General features: G+C 39.6%; 2 protein-coding genes across 2 annotated transcripts in view; one reads left to right on the forward strand and one right to left on the reverse strand.

Annotated features, from left to right (window-relative positions):
* LOC306834543 (uncharacterized protein) overlaps positions 1 to 17,688 on the reverse strand; it is a 164,371-nt gene that overhangs the window by 68,144 nt on the left and 78,539 nt on the right. The gene's annotated exons all lie outside the window — the stretch shown is intronic.
* tafa5l (TAFA chemokine like family member 5, like) overlaps positions 1 to 17,688 on the forward strand; it is a 57,937-nt gene that overhangs the window by 7,218 nt on the left and 33,031 nt on the right. Inside the window, exon 2 of the mRNA XM_079359412.1 lies at positions 9,279 to 9,428. Within this exon, the coding sequence (XP_079215538.1) occupies positions 9,279 to 9,428 (150 nt within the window). The remainder of the gene's footprint in view (positions 1 to 9,278; positions 9,429 to 17,688) is intronic.

A 17,688-nucleotide genomic window follows, 5' to 3' on the forward strand; every position in this document is an offset into this window, starting at 1 on the left:
TGATGTCTTGACAATAATTAATAATTCATGTGCTCTGAAAAACAAACAAAAACAATCCGTCATCTATAGCAGCTGTAAACAATGAAAAAGTTCAAGCAACGTCTGCACTCTGTACGAGTTTTAAAAACCAATCAAGCCTCTCTACCTCATGCATGCACAAGCCCACACTCAAAGCATGAGCTGAAATCCGCTCCTGGACCAATGTCGCAGAGGGGAGGGGGTGAATAAATATGGAGAATGGAGAGGATGCTTCTTTCACTCAGCTGGTAAGTAACCGTGCATGCACGAGCATCACTGCTCGACACTCTGCAAGCGACACTCTGAGAGTCTTCATGCCTGTTGTAATTCATATAGCGCCCTTTCCTGGTTAGAGAGAACTGCTAGTGTAATGTAATGAAACTCAATTAAATGCTATTTGACCGGTAAAGAAATCTAATTTTATCGGTACATATCCTCAATAAAATTAGACGTGGCCAAAAGTCACTTGAGCTCATATCGGCTGTTACTATCAGCTAGCCGTGAAATCAGTCAGGTACCAAGAGGTTTTTGTAGAGATGTTGAATTCAAAAGTGTTTTTTGTTGTGGGAAATATTTGAATACAGACCAAAATTAACTCAAAAATTCCTCTTTGTCAAACTTCAAGTGGAAAATGTGTCAATCAAATGATTCGCCACGAGAAATAATGTGGGACTATTTTATTAATTACTTAATGTTATTCTATAAAACACAATCCTCCCTAGAGCGTCCAAATTGTGAGGATAAGCTCCCTTTTGTTGTCTTAAATGCTAGTAAACTGAATGCTTTGGGAGTTTGATGAAATAAGAAGATTTTGAATTGTGTGACATTACAAAGACTTCGCCAGGATTGATTGTAAAGATAATCAGGAGATTATTTAATAAGGAAATATAATCTCTTACAATCATTCGCTGCAGGCTTACGTTTCATCCTTCAGAGCTCTCTGATCTTTTTTTCTTGAAAGACTTGCTAACGTCAGTTCACCTGTTTAACTGCTAACACCTGTCTTTGATCGCTTGTTTGCACCTGATGAATACCACCTGTTCACGACTGTTGCTCATTTTAAAACGTTTATTCTGCCTCTCTAAATGGTTTCATGAGGCTTTTTTGTCTTTTTCTGTGGGCAAGCTTCATTTATAAAAAAGTTCAAATGGTAATTCCTGCTGTGAGACACCAACAGATGAAAACATTGCAAACAGAAGTAGCATCAGCAGTTGTATTAAGAGAACAGAAAACATTGGCCATCAATATGATGTCCCTGCAGAGCTGCCGTTTTGACAGAAATGAAAGGGAATGCTTTGGCATGGAGCAACATGCTGAAACAATATTGAATGGTGTAAAAGGCAACCCATTGTGTGAGTCAGCATTTCTTGATCCAGATGAAAAACGTTTAATGGAGCAAGACAGAGTATTAGAGAAAAGAGAGAAACATTTAATGAGAGGCTGTGTTACACTGTATCCTTCAACCATGCTGGTATGTTCAGCACATTACATCTTAAAGCAAGACAATTAAACATGATTAATGCTCATATGTGTACTTTGATTTTTGAGGGGAAGCCAGTAGTCTCTCCTGTGTACAGAGGCTGACCTCCTGGAAGACGGGTGGCCCGGGTTAATTCTGACCTGTGGTTCCTTTTTGCACACCTTTCCTCTCTCTCTCTCTCTCTCTCTCTCTCTCTCTCTCTCTCTCTCTCTCTCTCAATAAAGGCATAAAAAGCACCCCAAAGAAATGTGGGGAGAGAAAGTAAGGAATAACATGCTCTTTAAGCAAGATGCTGATCCCTCAATTTCCCGGTGTTGGCTTGTGTTTGAACGCATCACTGAAAGTGAGTCTTTTTGAACTGTTCATTTAGTCCATAATCAATAATGATAGTTATGATAAACATCAGGTGTAAAAGCATAAATCTAAGCATTGTGAGGTCGCTGAAAGATGAAGATTTGTGGTGGAACTATATTAAGGTTAGCGACTGCTTTTCATATTTTAAACATCGATAGCTGCTGCCTCTACAAATCAATTGTGCTTGATTACCTGAGCTATTAATATTTATGTGGTCTCACACAATGTTTTAAATCTCCCATGAATGATCGCTTGAACACATCTGATTTGACGTGTGTTCCCATGATTGTCACGCTCTCTAAATTGGCAGCCCCATTTTGTTCTTTGATAACAGCTCTTCCTTCAAGACGGGCGCATACAAAGGAATGGAGATAATCAGGCTGACTTATTGTTTGCCAGTGTCATGATTAGAGTGTGTGATTGGCTCTCTCATCGGGGGAAAAACAACGGTTAGATTCAAAGCCAGGAAGTTAAAGCCAAGCCAGCATGGAACAGCACTGCACTATAGCTTTGTTTTCATGGGAAATTATACAGAATACAATACATAATGTTGTGAATAATTACCAGTGGAATTTTTAATAAATACGTTTGGAAAGTACTGGGATGTTCTTTGCAATAAAACATTGTAAAACCTGGCTTCTATCTTTAGCGGACCAAAAGTAATTACAATCTCTAAAGGAAGATTGTTTTAATATGGAAATGGAATCCTTGTCATAGTTCATTCATGGCAGCCTGTCATATAGTTTTATGGCAAATTCCCTGAAGAGAAACCAAGCCTTTTTCACAGCTCCCAATCTGGTTTCAGTTGTACGGGAGCGGTGCCGCGCTGAGTCTGGTGTGTTTGTCTGTTCTGATGAATCTGATGAAGTCATCTTTTTTATCACAAAGCACCAGCTACTTATACGTCGGCATCGCCTTAATTAAAGAGACAAACAAGACAAAAGAGATGCTTGAAAGCAGTGGGCGCTTTATAGATAATTATATCCTTCTAAATAGTTTGCCTCGATGGCAGTGTTTACAGGAGAGATGATAATTGGTTGTTTTTATGTGCTTACCATGAGTTGCCAGGGTCAACCAGTATCTAGAGTTTCATAACCTTGTTGTGCACACATCTTCTGAGCCCTGCAGTGACGCACGTTGAATCAAGAAACATTGAGAGAGCGAGTGTGGGCTCCATGCGGGGTGTATTTCCGTCAGGTATTAAGATATTTGTTCTCTTCTGCAGAGTGTCTGATCAAAGCGCTGATTTGAAGAACACAGAATCCCGTCTTTGCTTTTAGCTGTGTGCGAGTGTATGTGCCGCTGCTTTGCACTTGTTACAGTGTTGTGATGCACTGATAAGGTCATCAGGCTGCCAGTCAGCACTGAGAGGAATGAGTCTCCTTCTCTCGGGCTCTGTATCACCTTCCTGTTCTAGACGTCTTTCCTGATGGGATCCAGAGCCTGGACAGCAGCCTGGCGCCATCCTTCATTCTGTACGCTTATACCACTGCCGCCATTCGCACACTTCATCATGTGAAATAGAGACGAGGTCAAGTGTCTTCACGCTGCTGAGTGACAGAAACCCCCTGTCACATGAATTAACTCCTGTATGTGTGATGGAGCACCGGCCGTGGCTTTGGGCACTTTGCAAAGCCCCCCTTCCAACATGAACCCCACCCACACAACTCGCTACTTTAACTCCCCCATCCGACTTACTATTCTCCTCCTTCAGGCTCAAAACATGAAGCCTATTCATCTGTTCAGTGTTGAAACATGGCACAGAGCACTGATATGTGATGGCACCTCTGTCCTCCGAGCAACCACCAAGTGTGCACGGACTTGTCTCAGCAAAAAGGAGACGGGGGGTGGGCTGAGTGGTGGGTGGGGGAGGTCGGGTGGAGAGTCTGATGATATGAAATAAAATGTGCATAGCTGCTCTTCCTAGAGGTGATTACTTTTTATGAGTCACAAGAAGGCTCTCTGTAATTTTCTTATGTAAAAGTACCCCAATCTTATCAGTCTGAATGACAAAGTGCCACCGCCACATGCCTTCGCATGGCAAAAGAATATTACAGACAGTAAAAAATACTGAAAGAAAAGCTGAAATGTTTATTTCTGTATTTAATTCTGATGCCCCTTTATAGAAACTTTGCATTATTCACTGTTTTAAAAAAGACCCATACGCACATACGCTGACCTCCTGAGCAGCTCCTGAGTTCAGCCTCTAAAACAAGCACCTTTAGCCCATTTACTTCTGATAGGTCGGGCGTCTGGAAGCCTGCGAGGGGAGACGTCACGAGTAACCTCAGTGAGTACAGCTTGAAACTCAAAGAGTCCTGAATGGAGTGGTCAGAAACTTTCCTATACAGGCTGATGTGGAGGGTTAGCCATGGTTAGCTGTGGCTGGAGCAGATGACTGGATACAGAAGTCTGAGTTTTTGAAAACGCCAACATATTTTTATCACATTATTAAAACCTATTGTATGAAAATCCTACATTGTAACAATGTCAGAACATAAGGACTTATGGGTCTCCTTTACATGAAGCTTACAAGCCCTGAAGGCTGCACTGTTCAGGCAGCGAAACTTGAGGAAAACTTATAGAGCAGAGAAAATGAAAATAGTTTCACCTTGTTGAGTCGGCCAACCAAAGCAAAGCAGACATGAGAGCACGAAAGTAACCTGGATTGCTGTTATTTGATTCATCGATTTGTTAAGGGATGTAACAAATCCAGATCGAAGTCAGCTTCAATGAGTGGGTGTTAAAGAAAGAGCTTTAAGTATTCAAGAACATTTTTTATTATGTTTTATTTAGGCTTTATAAATCCTAGAATTAGACTTTACCACTACAAATGTATATTGACTGTATTTGGATGAAATATATCTCCTCCCATGCAGACAGCTGGAGCCTCTTCCAGCTGTAATTTGGCGGGTGGGGGGGTTACACCCTGGAGTCTGGTCCCTCGCCAATCACAGGGCTGACATAAAGAGACACTCACATTCACATCTACGGGCGTGTTGAGGGTTTTTCAAACAGATGCATTAGATAAAGCACTTTAACATGAAAAAAAGTCGTTTGGCGGGGCTTTGACTTTTGCTCCAGCGAAATCCAGTTCCACCACAGACGCTTGAGTCCTGACACGGTTTACTCCATGGTTTAACCTTCACTGTACCTGATGTGCATCAAGATGGTTTTATATTTTCATTGCACAGAGATTTGCTAGAGAACCGGGTCAAAAAGGGCTCCAATGGTGTTTTCTGCCGAGAAGACGTTTAGACAGATGATGTAGCTTATAAAAAAGTTACAGAAAGGTCACAGAATCAAAGTAATCAGAGGTTATCATCATCTGGAATACTTCCAAGATGTCTTACTCTGATACTTGGAAGTCTGCACACTTGGGGTAATTTTAGGAGTCATTTGTGTTGATCAACAACCCTTACAACCTTTGCCATTATTACAGCCATTTGAAGCCGTAGAGCAGTTAGCGGCTCGCTTAATGAACCTTTGAGGGTGTTGAGAAGAACAAGAAACAGCCGTATAAAGCCGATTGACCTTACCAGTTCTGCAGCACAGACGCTTCTCTCTGCACTCGCTGAACAGATTTTATTTCAGTGTCGGCCTGAGTGCTTTTAACTGGCAGCTCTCCATTCAATAAAGAAGGGAGAAAGTGTGTTACTTTTTCCACATCATTACAAGTTTCCTGAACTTTCTCTCCGCTGTATTGTTCGACCTGGAGTCAGTAAGTTGTGATAAGGTCTTTAAATGGCATTTATATTGTCCATATTAGGAAATGTGCTGATTTCAAGCTGAGTTAGCTCTGATGTTCTCTCACATATTATGTTTGTTCAGCTGCGGTTCAGCAGACTATTGATTCGTCTTTCGATTCTGCTTTGAGCCTGCAACAAACCTCCTTGTGACAAAGGTGACAAGGGAAATGTGTCATCTTCATGTAAGGCCACATTTGTTCTTCCAAATAGGTTTTTGAAAAGACCCTAAAGCAATCTACTGTGATTAAAGCCTATTTATCTTTAAAGCATGTGCGTATTAACAGTAAGTAGTTTCTTCTCAAACCCACCAGGAAGCCTTAAATAAAGAGATAATTAAGTATGTTCCCTTCGGTTTCTCAAATCATTTTCCCAAACAAAGCTGTTCCCGTAACAATAAGTGTTCAATCAAGTTGTCAGCAACAAAAGGCCACACAGAGGTTTCATTTAATGCATCCAAGCATTGAAAACATCATTGTAGCACAAGCTACATCTACAATTCTAGGCACAAAGCTCATTTCATCTCTCTGACATGGATTTACTTATGTCAGATATATATATATCTATAAATTAAAGCAGCTCTCGCTTCTAGATATTTAAATAAAATCTTAAATTAATTCTTCCAAGCCCATTAAAATTGGAATTTTGTTCATTTCATCACACAATCTGCAAAGTTTGAAAAGTGTTTTATCAACTCTTTAAACTCCCTTGACGTGATAAAGTCAAGATGAAGAACATTTATTTATGTTTTATCTTTCCCCTCCCCAGCAGTCCATTTGCAGCTGAAGCGCCCTGGTGAATTCTATGTTTCTCCGCTCTGTGTAATTAATTTAGAGATTACATTCTGACAAACTTGATACTTAAAAAACTTGCTAAACCAAAGGCTTCTGCCCCGGGAGTCATCCATCAATTTGTAATGCCTGGAGAACTCTAAAGTAATTCTCTGTGCTTGGAAAGAGGTATAAGAATAGCACGCACACACACACACACACACACACACACACACACACACACACACACACACCATGGCGATTTCAGAGCGAGGTAATCATCAGCATAAGTAATTCTGTCCATTTGCCATCTCAGTAGAGCTTAACTTTGCTTGAAAATTGGTCTGTTGAATGAGCCTGGCAGCCAGTGTCATGTCAACTGAGTGACATTATTTTATTTAGTGGACCATGCTTTTGTATCATGTTCAATGGTTCAACTAGTAATAAAAAAATTAAATCTAGATATCCGAGTCTTCTTTAAGCTACACCCTAAAAAAACACCTGAAGCTGCTGGGGCATTGTGTTTTATTATTTTCAATAGCTTGGTTGGGCCCTTGGCAAAAAAACAGTTTGGGGGCCGTCTCTCCTAACAATAGTAAAGACCGATAATTCCTTTCATTTTTCTTTGTTGACTTTCATTGACAAACTTTAGTTTTCACAAGAATAATGTATGCAATGCTTTGAAGGGCAACAAGAGTGAGTGCTTTCAGAGTGCCTCCCCTTTGGGATGTTTCCTGAAGTCATTAAAGAATTTTTAAACTTTGAGCCGCTCCCTTGGTTTACATTTGTTAGCCCTCAAGCCCCCCCGTACTGGTTGGGGTTCACAAGCAGGATCCTGCTTTGCCTGTTGACAAGCAGTGCCTCTGCTTATTTTGAACGTACTCTAGGAAAAACAAACACAATGTTAATAAAAGTATCAAATGTATATCTGTCGGGACAGATCTGTTGTGAATCATGGATAACCACAGCTATGAGAAATTTATTTTCTGGGTAACATTAACAATGCCAAAAAATTAAAATAAAAATGGTAATCTTTATTAGCAGGATTTTTTTTAGAAAGTTCTGTCTCATCTAAAGTGGTGGACCAACCAACTGGCATTGGGATTCCCATAGCTATTCTAAGAGCATAGCCAAAAATGTTTTGGCTTGTTAGTGTTGGGGTCTAATTATTGTGAAGTTGATTAGTCCTTTCAGCCATCTGTCTATGTGTATTTTTGCCCAACATCAAGGTTTCTAAACAACCACTGGCAAGGTTTCTGTGAACATTATTGTAAACAGAGGAAGTCTTATAATTTGGGTTCTCTTTGAGCTTCCTGCCAAGACTGCCAGCAGGCCATCTTTTACAAGTGAACACAGAAAATCTTAAAATGTATAAAAAACATTGCCATTGTATTTATGCACATTCATCATCTGCAGTTCAGGATGTAGGACTGCTCATCAACTGGTTGCAAGATGATATCAACAAAGACACACCGGGCAAGATAATTAACTTTGTTGCTTTGTTTGGTGGCATTGTATGTGTGGACGTTTATTAGATATAGTCCTGATGGGCTGGCATCTTGCATTGCATCCTGCAATCACACATTGGTGAAGACTAGAAAGGTGGTATAAAGTGCCATTTACCATTGGCTGTCAGAGGATGGAACTGTTTTCACTTTCCACAGCCCAAAATTAAGTTGTGTTCTTGTTCACTGAATGAACATATTTAACAAATATACCAAGTATTATTTTACTGAATACTTCAAACTAAAGTAAAAGTAATGGATGCAAATATTCCATATCATTTTTAGAATCTATAAAAAAGAACTACCCACCATAAGGACTTTTTTATGTCTGTATATTAACCTTAAAGTGATGTAAGCCAGTCCACAGTTGCTATAGCAACATCACTCACACAATACAATTGGAAAAATGGAGAACGCTGTTTTGCGGGTTCTGTTTGTTGTGTGTGATTGGGTTAATAAATTGAATAACTTGAATCACTCAAAGTCCCTCTTGTGCTGGTAGAGTACCTACTCTGAAGCATCCTCTAAATGGATTTTTAGGAACTAGTTTAGCAGTGTTTTGTAGTTCCTTTAATGCAGAATCAATAAAAATGGGGGGTGGGAGTGGGGGTTCCAACTGAGTACTTCAGAAAAGGCCCATCATGAGTATTTTAGTTTCCATTTACAATCTCAGTTTGCATTCACAATCATTAGAAATGACAATGTAGCAGACTTTGGTTTTATTTAGAAAAGCAGTCCATGTAAAGAACCAAATATTTATTTAAAGACCCAAATGAATGACCGTTTATTATAGCTGTGCTTAAAATGTCAGTATGCTATCACACCCATGATGAGGCATTTGGTGTATTTGAGTAAATTATCAATTCAGTTGTCCTTCTGTTGTGGATAGTAAACAACATCTCATAATGTATTGGCCTTCATTAGAACATTTTCTGAAAGCTTTGAAGCTTCGAGTGAAATATACCCTCAGATTTTATTCCTTTTTCTTTAAGACGAACAGTGACTGTTGGTTTTTCCTTTTAGGTTCACGTTCATATTTTGGAGGTAATTTTAATATAAGGAGCCTCTCTTTTTAACCGATACTTGACATGGAGAAATGTTTCTCCCTAGCATGAACAATAGGACAGTTTTATCAACAGCGTAGCCAGCAGCCATGCTGTGTTCAGACTGGATGAGCATTCAAACGTGCTGCTTGTTAAGCCCTTTAATCAGTCTTACAGTTTCTCTCCCAGACCTTAAATGAGTATTAAACTGTTGAGTGGTACACAGACCAGAAAAAAATATCCCTGTGTCCAGGCTGCCAGTTGTTTGTACCTTCGCACACCAGTTGCTCCTCTCAAATGTGTTCATTACAGTCTCATTATGCTAATGTGATGTACTTTGTTCTCGCTGCTGTGTTTGGCAGGCCAGTTGGCGGTGGGAACCTGTGAGATAGTGATGCTCAACAGAGACAGCAGCGTTCCCAGACGGACCATTGCTAGGCAGACGGCTCGCTGCGCCTGCCGAAGAGGCCAAATCGCCGGGACCACCAGGGCGAGGCCGGCATGTGTAGACGGTGAGTTGAATGACCTTTCTGGCATCATGAGGGTTGAATGTCCTGTGGAGAACATATTTTACAGATTCTATTGTGGCCTTTTTTTCTCTTGAGAAATGCAAGAAAGAAAAAAAAAAGCCCAACGGTATCAACATGAAGCTGGGTAAAACTAGAAAGGAGCAACCAACAGTGGATAAATTAATGTTGGATTAATGAAAAGGGCTCTTTAGGTGGCCCTTAGGTACATAAACAAACGGTTTAATTTCGCTTTAATTTAATTCACCTGAAGTAATTTCATTTACTGACAGTCCAACCATTATTATTCCTATCATACACAGCTCTGTCTCCTCCTGTAATAACCATATAATTCATCTCAAATGAATAACAACATGCTGGCAGCAGGTCAGATCCCTGTAATATTTGTCTTTATGGGGTCCACTGCATGGATCCCCATCTAACAGCACTGTATTACTCGCACAGCAGGAAGTCATTTAAACTACAATTACTCTCTGAACATTTATTTTGTTTGAGGCAAGGTTTGCCTTTCATGTGCATCGAGTGAACACTGAATGATTGCTTGACTCGTGGATTTATTTTGACTTAGTGGTAAATAAAAGGTAGATGATGTACTGTGAAGTAATAGATTTATGTGAGTTGAATAAATAGCTTTACTTAAGGGATAATGTACAGTGAGCAGGTTGTTAGAGTGGAATGGATCCCCACATGGTGAGACAAAAACCAGAAACAACGGGGTGCCGAACACCCTGAGTTCCTCCACTATAACAACCCACTCACTATACATTACTTATTACATGGACACTTACTTAATAAATCAGGAAGTGGACATGAAATATAGACTTAAAAATGAAACATTTTGTCTGCTATAGAAATAGTCCTTTGGTATCCATAGTTGGAGCTAGGTCTATCCAGTGAAGGTTGAATTAGCTGCTATTACTCACATTAATCTGAACACTTCCACTGATGGTGAAGTGAGACATGGTGAACAGATCCATATGAATCAGAGCAGCACCTGAATGAGTGTTTCTGTCTCATCACTCCTGGAACGGCAGTCTGTTTAACTTTTTATTTTCCGTTCACTATCCTTTAAAAACGCCATCTCACAAACCACACTCTGTCACACTTTTACTTCATGTACTACTTTTAGTTAAGTAGATTTCTCTATATTAGCATACAGTTTTTGCATTAAACCTCTTTTCCCACAGCAAATGGACAGATGTCATATTACCCGGATTACTTTCAGAGGATGGATATGATAACTGTTAGCCCTCCAGAGTGTGTGATTAAAGCTGCATCCTTAGCAACATCTGCTCTTCATAGTAACCGTTTGTTCTGTTTAACCAAGGTCTGCTGTCTTGGGATAGCACACTGTTGCTATGCATGTTCTGCCAAGTGTTAATTACAGGACAGAGTCGTGTAATTAATTTCTGAATTATACTTTCTTAAGAGAAAGCTAGATAAGGAAAAACACACCATATCCTCTTCTCTATACAGTAATAATGAAGCCATAGAGAGCATGGCTTGGCTGAGTTTAGCATGACATCGAGACTTGAACAGATTGTAAACAAGAATAAAAAGATCCAAAATCATACAAAATGATAGCAGAGTACAGCAGTGACTAAAACGACATGCAAGAAGGAGAAGACATGGCATTTAATGGCATGATGAATTATGACCTCTACAACAACATCAGTCATGGACCTTTTTTCACTGCAGACAATTTGACACAACAAGAACATCATGAAAAATCACAAGAGGAAGAGCACAGGTGTAACTGTCATTAATGATAACTCTTTTCCATTATTTGCCCCGTTCTAGGGAACCTGCTGGATACACAGCACCCTGTGCACCTGAATATATTGTAGTCATTAATGTACTGTCAGGCAGAGACACTTACATCCAATAATTGTCCATTTATTCTTCCTTAGTCCTGCCTAAAACACACAAACATGGCCATTAGTTCTTGTTTAATCAAAAACATGTGGGAAGGTGTACACAGAGCTGCAGCAGCAAACATTTTCATCATTAAGTGTGAACATCAGTTCTTAAGGGTCAGGGTTATAGGGTAAGGGTTTATTGGGGTTATAAAGTTAATGTTGTGCACCTACATGAATATGATTGGTTGTTTAAGGAACACCTGCAGCTCATCAGGAGCAGGCACTACACTAACGCTCTGCCTGAACCACAGAAACATTTTCATAATTCTGGGAACTGTTGGACCCCTCCCTCTTTTTATTGATTCCCCAATGCAGGACCTGTGAAGCTTTCTAGATCCTAAAACCTCATTTAGAGGAAAGAAAAAGATGATGCAGAAGCTGGCAGGGAATCATGGGAGTGTCTCTCTTTACTACTCGTGTTTTTATCACAGCAGCAAAAACAGCAACAGTACGGCAGCTTTCAATAGCTGCTCCTGCTTCCTTATGCAGCGGACTTTGATAACATTCTGTGTTTCCTTGGCAACCATAAACATTCCATGTCTGTCATGGCGGCTGCCGCGACAAGACACGTCCTGGTACAATCTATATCATAGGCTGAGTCACTGTTTATTTCATGAGATTTTACATGTTATATCTTTAAATCCCATTTCCAATTATGACACTTTAAGGTTCACGTCAGCCATCACCATGCTCGTGTGAATTCAGACAGAAAAAAGTTCCCAAAGTGTGTTGTTCACAGGAAACTTCACAGGAAAGTTCCTCTTTGAAAAGTCCAGAGAAAGTTTGGTCCAAAAAGCCCTATAGACAAATCATGTGGCAAGTTGTTCTAATAGTATATCATTTTAAAGAGGTCATTGTTAAAATGTTCAGACTGCTTTGCATACTATCATGAAACATAAACTTAGATAATCCAATTTGACCACGACACAAAAGTCAGCAACAGGGTGCAACCCAAAAAGATCCATTAGAATGAAATCTATTGGCTTCCCTCTTACTCTATTAAAAGAATCAATAATCACTTTGCGTATCTCCCTATTTCCATGGCTCTTTGACTGTTTGACTTCCAACTATGTGTTTGGTTGTTGGTGTTAGACCTTCTTCAGTCAGCTGGCGTGACATCAGCAAATTAGAAATCACTTGTCATTGTCTCTTGCTTTCTTTAGTTTGTATCTTATTGAATTTTCTCTTTCCCCCTCTGGTGTTTTTGTTGAAACCCCAGCCGAGTGCAGATAACTTGCAAGTTGTTCATCCACTTTATAGATAAGCTTTGATACTTTAGAGCCCTCTGTGTTATTGGACAGTATCTTGAGGAAGTTGATAAGACAGATGAGAGGTCTGGGGGGGGGGAGTCGGGGCGGGGGGCAGAGTCCATCTGTGATACTGATTGGATCTTACAATATCACAATCACACGCATCAGATGCACCATTAGTTCCATCACGCAATGATTCATGTTAGCCTTAATCTAACGGCCCTGACACGACACTGCAGTCCCACTGCCTATGTCATGCTCTCCACGCTGGTTTTAACCACCTCTCCCTCTCTGCAGATGCCTCTCCATAACACTCAACAGATGCTAATTAACTTACAGAGAACTATGATTACAGCAGCAGGAAATTGATTATTACTGGCTTCCCGCCGCACCACACCCTGCACTCCATTAATAGCCAGTGCATTAAAGATGGAACCTGTTGCTGGCAGCCTCATTTAAAGGCTTTCTGCTGTCAGCTGAAAGAGCGTCCATCATCACGAGGCTTTAAAGTGGAATTTCTGCATGAGTATGCAATGCCACTGTTCAGATATCCTCTCTGACCTTTAGCTCTGAGTTTATATCCAGTTACATTCTCTGCTTATATAAATTCCTATAAAGGCCCCTTTTGCCCCTCTAAGCATATAAACTAATAAACAGACTCGTAAACAAGTTCATTTGTATCTCTCACCCAGGCTTCGGCATTCTTCACTGAGCTGTTATTAACACAGCAAGGGCTCACTGTCCTCTGGGTCGATTTAATATAACTCTTTCACAGCAGCAGCAGGAGTGGATCACTGCCTCTTTGAGATGTGCGCTGATAGAATAGTGACCTTTAATGAAAGTGGGACCACCACTGGCTGATTGTTGTGAGTGAAAAGGCCAAAATTCATATCCTCACATGAACTTTGGTAATCTGATGATTCCTCACTTTCAACACATCTCATGTTGCAATCGAACTTGTAGGTCCAAGACCTGCTCCAGTTTGAAAGAGAGTGTGTCCTTTTTTTTATAATCTTAAAACTTCAAATCACTTCCCAATTTACGACCCAGTCCCTTTTACAAGCTTGGTCTGTTGCACGTTTTGATACATAAAGACAGACCTCAGTTAGAGGTCCAGATGTGTCACAGTTCAGCAGGTATGGAGGGGCTTTCGTAGAAAATTAGATGAAATCAGTGATTTGTAATTTGATTTGTTAATCGATATCCTAAAAAAATGTATATTCTATAGACACAATCTGTGAACTTTAAACTACAAAAAACTGCATTTGTTACTATTTTAATGTTTTATATTAAATATGTTTTCCAATGCAATCTTAAAATTGTGTAGTTTTTCACATCTTTGCTGTGCACAAGTTTTGTTTAGAAATATTTAAAGGCCCGTTTTGTATTGACATCTGTCCCAAATAATGGCAGATATACTGAAGTAAATAAAAGCCTGGGCTTTAAATGGACGTTTGTTGTAATATTTCCATTCACATAATCATTAGCTATTTATTCTGAGCTAATTTTAATAGTCCTCTGACGACTCCAAGCACTTTTTACACCGCGTGTCACACCTACACATTCACACTCTGATGGCAGATGTAACTAATCCATTCATACACATTCATACACCGCTAATAAAGCCGTGGGAGCAACTTGTGTTTAAGTTTCTTGCCCAAAGACACATCGGACATGTGGCTGCAGGAGCTGGGGATCGAAGCCTTCCTGAACTTCCTGTTGAGAGACGACTGTGTTTACCATTATCTTAGAAGAAGCAGTGCTTGGAGTTTTTCCTGACTATTTCTGTGTTTTTTTTGCTGTGGATAAAAAAAACCCATACATTTGGAAATGTTTCTTTGTACTTTACATCTCTACAATACAAAGTACTGCACATCCTGAAGTAGGCAAGGCCTCTCTGTGGTGAAACACCAAAACAAAGGGCAAACCTCAGCAGTGTCTGACATGAATTTTGTGAAACATATCTCAGTACAAAAAATGTGCTTCACTTTTCTAAGGCAAAAGGGAACATTGTCTTGTATTTCTGTTTTTGATTTACAAGTCTTAGTCATGTTATTGCGTTAGCAACTTCTCCAAAGTCCGAGTCGATAGCTCTCTTTGCAGTGTCGGTTCATTTTATTTTTCCCTCAGAAAATGAGGTATTTTTGTCCTTTATGTCCTCTAGAGCAGAAAAAGAACATTTTGGAATATTGCCTTGAAACCGACCCCCTAAAAATACAAAGCAATGTTCCCTTTCGATATTGCTAAGGCCAGCCGATCGTGACACATAAGAATGTAAATTAACTTTCAGTATCTGAAATCCAGATATTTGATGCGTTTCTATTATTCAGACTTTGTTTTAACGGAGGCTATATCTGATAAATGTTTCTCTTAAAGAAGAGCCGAGCAAACCAGCTGCACTGAGGGTACCAAGTGTTTACCAGTGTTCAATCCCAGCATTGGATCTATTGTGTATGTTGTGGCCTTGATGAACCGAAACAATAAGTATGTAATAAATGCAAATTCCCAATAACAAAACAACTAAACATGAGGATTTTCAGGTTTTCTGGTCTGTTTTTGCATGAAGAGCCCACTGTGTTAATTTGTCTTTGAAGGTATTTTTAATAAGCAAATGTTTTTAAAATTTGATGGTTCACAGGTTAAACAATGCCAGAAACAATACACTCCTCATAATCTGTTCTGCACAGTGAGTCTCAGTTTGCAGCACAGACAGAACCTTATTTTGTATGAAAAAAAAAAAACAGCTTGAGATCCCGTAACTGTAAGGACGTGATACAGGACCAGGGTGCAGAAAGGAAGGACCAAACACAACACAAACAGAAAGATTCTGGGGGAGTGGGTGTAAATAAATGACTAAACTTTCAGTAGATATCTGAAATCTGAAAAATGTTTATCATCCACCCTTTAGACTTTGTGGAATTAAGGACACTGAGAGGCTAACTAAATAGAAATCTAATGAATAAGAAATACACAATGAGCTGATTGGGTATGGCAGGATGATGATGCTCATCAGCTAAGGCAGCCTATTGGCCATCACTCCCAAACAGTGGGATTGCATCCTGCCAGCACGAATGTTCAACAAAACCCAAGTCAGCTCCACAATCAGCACCACGGACAGCAGTCACGACAGCTTCACTGAGTACAGACTCTCAGGCCTTTCCCACTTCTAAACTAGATGGATGCAAACAACATAATCATATCTGAGTATCTTGATTTTTGGAGCATTGTGTTTAGCATTAGCATAGTCTAGCATTACACCTTGACTTTACATTTAACTTATAGCCACACATAAAAAGGAATTAAAGTCAAGTATCTCTCTATATATACCTATGAAAAGCAAAATTAGCAGCTACAAGAATTGACTTTGTCAAAATGTATTCATGTATTAATCACATAACCAAAGTTCAGAGGAGGATTCTGTTCTTGCCCTTTCTACTCACAACAATCAGCTGGTGGTGGCCCCTCTTTTATTAAAGGTCACTTTTCTGTCACAACACATAAAAGCCAGTGATCCTCTCCTGCTGGGGCTGCTGCTGTGGAAGTACTGAAAGTGCTAAAAAATATACTAAAAAGACTTCATTAATGAGTGTAGTATTGATAAATATCGTCTCCCCTCAGTGTTTGTTGAAAGACAAGACAAAATATGCCCAATTATAAATGGTGCGACGCAGCATCAAGAACAGCATAATTAAGTATTAAAAGAGTCATTGATGTTGCAAAACGGGACAATTCTGTATGCAAATATGAAGTTTTAAACTGGATCAAAAAGAGAAAAGTGTTGAATTTAGTGATCCAACTTAGTCATGTTAGTTAAGCTGTGTAATCTTGCTGAATGGTTAGCAGAATTAGCCTCCATAAACTTCTTTTAACCATGAAACTGATGTGCTTTTAAAGATCATGCATCGAGCATTTAATAAAATCTACAATCTTTTTTGACTGTCTCAGTCACAGCACAAACTTATTTGTTCTATTGTGTTTTTGTAAAAAGTAGTCCTCAAAGTCACGTTTTAATGAGTAGAGCTGCAACTGATCACAGTTGATTTGTGATGCCTATGTGATCCACAGAAGGATGGAAAAAAGTTATGATCAGTGTGTAAGATAATTCCTTCATCATGCAGGTTCCGCTGGTGGCTGAGTGTAACTTCTATCAGACTTAACAGCAGCACAGTACAGCCTGTGAAGACGGTCGCTGCTAGCTGTAAACGTAGCCAAAGAAACGCTGAAACAGAGAGCTGTGTTTGGTCTTAAAAACAAAAACGGAAGATAAAGTCCTGATTGCACTCGCTCCGTCTGACTCACACGTGCTGCAGGTGCAAATTCAGCTGGTGTAGACAAACACACACACACATACACACACACATCTGCTAAATAAACGGTGTGTGTGTGGGGTAAACATTGTCAAAGCTCAAACAAAAAAAAAGTTTTTGTAGATTTCAGCAAAGTTGTTATTCACAGAAATCTTTCTATTTCATGTTTGTAAAGTTGTGTCCCTGAAGGAGGGAACACATACTGGTGTTGAAAAGATGCACCTCTAAAAATGTAGAAGAAAAAATCTTTTTCAGGGTAATGTAACTGCTTCTATTATTGTTTTTGGAATGGCTGCAATGTGCATGTAGTGAAGAAAATGTAAGCTGTGATATATTAAGATTCCTGAAGATGTATTCTGGTCTGAAATTCTCTTAAAAATTGCACAGTTTGAAGCATGATGAGCTGAGGAGCGTGAGAGGTATAATAGAACTAAATATATATATTTATATATTAGGCAATCTGAAAACGATGTCATGGGGTGATTAGTGATCACTTGCCAACATCCAGGACCTGTCATATAAAATATCACACAAGAGTGAATTGCATTTGTGTTTCCTGTATGAGCTGCATAAACATTATTCTATGGAGTTAAGTACGTGCTTGAAACTTTCTAATTGTGATATGAAACATGGTATTTATTCTGCCCCCAGCTGCTACTTGACCTTTCTGAATGTGGGAATAAATCACAAGGCACTATTGGGTCGTGGTGTGTGTGTGTGTGTGTGTGTGTGTGTGTGTGTGTGTGTGTGTGTGTGTGTGTGTGTGTGT

Source organism: Symphodus melops, assembly GCF_947650265.1.
Source record: "Symphodus melops genome assembly, chromosome: 13".
NCBI classification, from domain to species: Eukaryota; Metazoa; Chordata; class Actinopteri; order Labriformes; family Labridae; genus Symphodus; species Symphodus melops.